Source organism: Sus scrofa, chromosome 7 (assembly GCF_000003025.6).
Source record: "Sus scrofa isolate TJ Tabasco breed Duroc chromosome 7, Sscrofa11.1, whole genome shotgun sequence".
Lineage (NCBI taxonomy): Eukaryota > Metazoa > Chordata > Mammalia > Artiodactyla > Suidae > Sus > Sus scrofa.
The window spans coordinates 100,476,572-100,482,832 of NC_010449.5; the positions used below are offsets into that span (position 1 = coordinate 100,476,572).

Genomic DNA, 6,261 nt, shown 5'->3' on the forward strand with positions numbered 1-6,261 from the left:
CATTCCCGTTATATACCACTGACCCAGCTTCCTTAGGGAATGAAATGTTCCTCCCGAGAGATTGTTCCAGAAAGCACTTATTTAAAACTTTTTTTTTTTTTTTTTGTCTTTTTAAGGTCGCATCCGCAGCACGTGGAGGTTCCCAGGCTAGAGGTCCAATCGGAGCTGTAGCCACTGGCCTATGCCACAGCCACAGCAATGCCAGATTCGAGCCGCATCTGTGACCTACACCACAGCTCACGGCAATGCCAGATCCTTAACCCACTGAGCAAGGCCAGGGATCGAACCCACAACCTCATGATTTCTAGTCGGATTCGTTTCCGCTGCACCACAATGGGAACTCCTAAAACATTCTTAAATGAACCTTTTTTTGGGGGGGGTTACATGTACTGTGCACTTCCCTGCCTCTCAAACACAAGATCGAATATTGAAGTGTTTCTTTGACTCGGGACCATCACTGTAAACGGCCACAGTCACATGCTGACCTGGAACATGGTGGGCCAATTCCTTCCCGGTTTCCCCTGCAGACAGCTGTCAACTTCCATCTCCATCAGGACACATGCACCCCTCTCCCACCGCACACCTCCTCTTTCTAGCTTGTTTTTTCAGTTCTGTACAAACCCAAGAAGCCAGGTAACTTTGCCTTTTTTTTTTTTTTTCCACATGTAATGATTTATAAAAGTCAATGGTTTGTAGGGGAAAACAGACCTGAGAAACTGAGAACCAAGGATTTGAGGCCACTCTTTCTGGAGGTTCACTTACTGTTGGTTCTGGATGTGTTTCTATAGCCCAAGATGAACAAAGTCTGACCTCTGAGTACGGAAAGTATTGTTTTATGTTGTTATACAGAATCTTGTATTTGTTCTGTATTTTTTTGCAAATTGGAGTCTTAAATCTCTGAAGTTTCCATACAAGTATCACAAACCACATCCTATTTAAACCTTTTCTCTTGGTTAAAAGGAGAGCTGAAAATGCTCTGTGCCTGATCCATCTAATTACAAAATGACTCCTGAGGCGTTCCCTTCGTGGCTCAGCGGGTTACAAACCTACCTAGTATCCATGAGGATGCAGGTTCAATCCCTGGCCTTGCTCAGTGGGTTAAGGATCTTGCATTGCTGTGAGCTGCGGTGTAGGTCGCAGACATGGCTCAGATCCCGTGTTGCTGTGGTGTAGGCCAGCAGCTGCAAGCTGCAGTTCCAATTCAACCCCTAGCCTGGGAATTTCCATATGCCAAGGGGTAGGGAGGAAGGAAAGAAGGGAGGGAGGGAGGGAAGAGGAATGCATGTTAAAAAAAGCTCCCCATCTTAGTTTCTTATCAGTCATCTTAGAAGCAGCCAATAGGTTCGTGCATCCTATCAACCAGCCAGTCAGCAAACTCCTGATGTAGTCTGCCTCCTCAGGTCTGTGCTGTATCCACAGCACGTTCACTTTAGATCAGATGGTCCCACCATCTAGGAGTTAATCTAATTTCATAGAAAAGTAAACTGAGAGGTAGACTGAGGGCTGGGGGAACAAATGCTCCCAGAGTGACCTAGAGATACCGAATCCTGGAGCCTAGTCCGAGGGCCTCACAAACCCCCTTGTTAAGTGCCAGAAGCCAGGACGGGACTGAGAACTTTGCAAATCAGTGTTCCTATGTTCAGGCAAGTCCTCTGGCCAGAGGGGCCTCCAAAGTCTCAGGAGACTTTCTTGTGAGGAAACATTCCACTGTGAGCTCAGCCCCCAAAGAAAAAACTGACCCCGTTTTCAGCCAACAGCCATGGAATGGTTTGTCATTAGTAGTCGTGGGAGACAAGCTGGTCATCCCAATGAGAGTGAATGAGAGAATGGATGGATGGATGAATGAATGAATGAATGATTTAATCAATCTGCTCACTGAAAGGAAATCATTTTCAGACCAGGAATACTTGCGTGTGGGGTGGAAAGGGTAGGAAGACACTCCCCACGCCAAAGTTACTCTCCAACCTAAGAAGCTGAAGTCATCTGGATTATCTGCAGTGAAACTCTTCTCTGTCCGCCTGACCTCGGAGACCAAGCTTACCTCAAATTACGGAGTAGCTTGCAGAAGAAGGTTGCGTGGGCACAGGCTTTGATCATCAGCCCACGAGAACGGCCCAGCAGATAGAGCCAACTGTGGTCCTCCTCTTGAATCCCACACTTGAACCACAGGGTCTCAAGGTCCTCCAGCATGTCCATTTCCAAGCCAGCATCTCCTGCGGTGACAGATACCAATCAGTTTGGCTCCCTGTCCCAGAAGAAGAAGGCGTCTATGCAGGAGGGTGTGTGTGCCCAAGGCCTGGGCTCTCTGAGGGTGGCGTCAGCACCTCTCCTCCCAGTTCTGAGCTGGCAGCTCTCACCCCCTTCTCTGAGTGCGAGTCCTGGGGGATTCCTAAAGCACTGACTGCCCGTGAGTCAGGAATACTGGATTCATGAAAACCTGGACAAAATCCACATAGGTTCCAGGCACTTTTTTCAGCAGATGCTTTTACATTAGCATTGGGTTTCACAGATACTCTTGGGCCAGGACCTTCTCCCCTTCTCTGCTAGGTTTTAGAAATAGGACTGAACGCCTAGGCTGCATTTCAAAGAACTCCTCCCCTTTCACTAAACTCTGTGTTCCTCCACAGGGTAGGAAAAAAAAAAATCCAAACTAAATATTACCGTCCCCTGTCTAGGGCAGGGTCATCTAGATTTTAGAAAATGAAGCCAGAGATGTAGTATAAGCCCATCCACATATATCTCTCACCAGCCAAACTGAGGCGAAGATGGCTCTGCTTCTCCGTACTTCCGGTCTTGGAGGGGGAGAACTACATTTCCAGGGAGAACTGCCTATGAAACTTGTCATTATGACTCCTTAGCTACCGGGTCACTCCAGTCTTAAAGGGGCCAGCCCCACCGAGAGGTTTTCCAGACCTGCAACAGGAGGGCAGAATTCCTTCACTGCTTTCAGAGCACGATACCAGGGCAGTATGAGAGCCTTCATTTCCCAACAGAAGGTTCTGGACTTCTGGTTGTGTTTTGTTTTTTGCAGACCGGAATACTCAAAGAGTTATTTTTCAAACCCCTTCTTTTTGTGTCCAAGAAATCAATGGATACATAATAATAAATAAAATAAACAACAAATAAAATAAATTCTGGGAGTTCCCATCATGGCTCAGTGGTTAACAAACCCGACTAGTATCCCTGAGAACACAGGTTCGATCCTAGGTCTTGCTCAGTGGGTTAAAGATCTGGCATTGCCGTTAGCTGTGGTGTACATTGCAGGGGCAGCTCGGATCTGGCGTTGCTGTGGCCTTGGTATAGGCCAGCAGCTGTAGCTCTGATTAGACCCCTAGCCTGGGAACCTCCATATGCCTCGAGTGTGGCCCTAAAAAGACAAAAAAATAAGTAAATAAATAAATAAAATTCTGGAGATAATTACATAAATGGTGACTATAGTTAATATTGTATTGTCGGAATTCCCTGGAGTCTCAGTGGGTTAGGGATCCAGCCTTGTCATTGCTGTGGCTCTGGTCGCTGCTGTGGTGTGGGTTTGATCCCTGGCCCAGGAACTTCTGCATGCCATGGGTGCAGCTAAAATAATAATAATCATACTGTATTGTCCATTGAAATTTGCCAAGACTTGATCTTAATATTCTCACCACGCACACAAAAAAAGGGTAACTGTGAGGTGACAGATGTTAATTAACTTCACTATGGTAATAACTTCATAATGTGTATCAAATCATCATATTGCATAACTTAAATACATATAATTTTCATTTGTCAATTATTCATCAATAAAGCAGGAAAAAAATTAATATTCAAAAATTTAATCTATTTTATAGCAATGGCAAATTTGAGATTAGAATTTGAAACTACTTATCTCTAAACTTTTTAAATTAAAAAAATTTCTTTTATTGAGGTGAAATTCACAAAACAGACATTTAAAAGTGAACAATTGAGGGCAGTTCCCATTGTGGTTCAGCGGTAACAAACCCTACTAGTATCCATGAGGACATGGGTTCGATCCCTGCACTCCCTCAGTGAGTTAAGGATCCTATGTTGCTGTCAGCTGTGGTGTAGGTTGCAGGTGTGGCTCCGATTTGGCATGGCTGTGGCTGTGGCTGGCCACTACAGCTCTGATTTGACCCCTAGCCTGGGAACTTCTATATGCTGTGGGCGCAGCCCTAAAAAGACCAAAAAAAAAAAAAGTGAACAATTTAGTCCATTCAGTGTTGTACACCTACTGCCTCTAACTTCTAAGACATTTTCATGCTCCTGCAAAGGAAATCCTATACCCATTAAGCAGGTACTACCCATCTCCTCCCCACCTCTCAGTTACTGGCGACCATCAATCTCTTTCTTATCTCTGTGGATTTACAAACGTTTTCTGGCTATTTCACAAGAGCGGAAACTTACAAAACAACTTTCAGTGTCTTGCTTCTCTGATCTCTTTTCTAGGAAGGCTATTAGGTCACTCTCTCAATCATGTTAAAAGCAAAGTCTTCAGCGCTTGACGTCAAGAGCAGAGAAGATCTCAAGTCTAAGAAAGCCTTCCTTAGACCATAACAACGCGGAGGCCATCCAGATGTTTCCTGATCCGAAGGAAAGAGAGGCTCAAAACCTCCTCAAAACCTCCCAGCTCAGCAAACGCGGCACAGGTCAACTTGGGCAAATGTGGATTAGATGGAGGCCCATACCTAACTGACGCATTCTCAAAAACGGGGATTCGCTGCTTCTGGCATTGTAACATGTCGGGTTAGCCAGGCTGAACTACGTTGTCCAGCATTCTCATCCCTGTATGTTTCCAGTTAGGGCAAGAGAGGTTTCCGCCAGAATCTGGAGATGGAAGCGTAGCAGCGGCCAGTTTGCGTCGGTGCTTGCGAGGCTGAGAGGCGCGTCGGCTGTCTACGGGCGGCCCTGTTGCTGTGGGGCAGAGTTGGGCCCATGACTGCTACACCTTCCCCCAGATCGCTCTGCAGCTTCTCACACTCATGGGCCAGGTGTGTGCTCAGCTGCGTGACACGGGCCACCAGTAAGCTTCTCCTGCACGGGACTCACTTCATCAGACTGGAGGTAGAGAGAACTGGCAGGGGTTCTCCAGCTCATCCTTGCTCCCCTTCCCTCGCTTTTTACCATCATCCCTTCCCCACTGCCTGCCCTACGGATTTTCAGCTCTACCACCAGACATGAAGACAACCTCTCAGAGACTGTTTAACCAGCTGCCACACTTGAGAAGGTCAAAGCCCTGTAATGAATTCCACATATAGATGAGATAGGTACATGGATAGACAGGCAGACAGACAGATTGATGGACTATATACTCCCAGTGATTCTGCTTCTCTAAATGAGCCCTCATACACTTAACACTAGTTAAGTTAGTCCTTTTCTCTGTCTTTTTGCCTTTTCTAGGGCTGCACCCAGGGCATATGGAGGTTCCCAGACTAGGGGTTGAATCGGAGCTGTAGCTGCCAGCCTACACCTAAGCCATGGCAATGCAGGATCCGAGCCGCATCTGCAACCTACACCTCTGCTCGCGGCAATGCCGGACCCTTAACCCACTGAGTGAGGCCAGCGATTGAACCTGCAACCTCATGGTTCCCAGTCGGATTCGTTAACCACTGAGCCATGCGATGGGAACTCCAGTACTCTTTAAAGATCAGCCAATAACTGCAGCAGCATTTAGCAAATTAAACTCCTGTTTCTTCAACAGCAAGAGGGTTGATCAGGAGAGAATTGCAAAGGAGATGATGGCAAAGTGCAGGAGCAAAAGGTGGACTCCAGCCTCTGTAGGGCAGGCTCCCTCAGTGCTGGCACTACTGACACTTGCGGCAGGGCAATTCTTCCTCGTAGGGAGCTGCCTGTGCGCTGCAGGATCTTTAGCAGCACCCCTGGCCTCTACCCACTAGGTGCCAGTAGCTCCATCCACCTGCAGTAACACAGTGTCTCCAGACATTGACATATGTCTTGGGGGGGGGCAAAAGTGTCGCCAGATGAGAACGATATTGCCTTAAAGCCTGCTGTGTGCCTCAGTACGAGCAGCTTCTTTTCCTGCCAGTTCACCCCCTCCGCACAGTCACAGGAGCACAGAATTCCATGAGCTCTGAGAGTGTGCTCTCCCCTTACAGATAAAGAAAACAGGTCTGGAGAGAAGGGGGCTTGCCCAGCACTACACGGCTTGTCACCGGGAGAGCCGGGACAAGGGGCCAGGTCTTATCCCAGGGGACAGTGCTCCCTCTGTGACCCAATGGCCCTGCTTTGCCACAAGCACCGCTACTC

At 47.5% G+C, this 6,261-nt stretch overlaps 1 protein-coding gene across 2 annotated transcripts in view; it reads right to left on the bottom strand.

Annotated features, from left to right (window-relative positions):
• Positions 1–5,482, bottom strand: part of NOXRED1 (NADP dependent oxidoreductase domain containing 1) — a 23,890-nt gene extending 18,408 nt beyond the window's left edge. Inside the window, exons 1-3 of one of the 2 annotated variants that reach the window (XM_013989197.2) lie at positions 4,402–5,482; positions 2,747–2,913; positions 2,042–2,213 (exon numbers count right to left, since the gene is read on the bottom strand). In XM_013989197.2, the coding sequence (XP_013844651.1) occupies positions 2,042–2,196 (155 nt within the window). In that variant the 5' untranslated portion in view covers positions 2,197–2,213; positions 2,747–2,913; positions 4,402–5,482. Of the gene's footprint in view, positions 1–2,041; positions 2,914–4,401 lie in introns of both variants that reach the window. The other variant, XM_021099550.1, reaches the window with a different exon arrangement.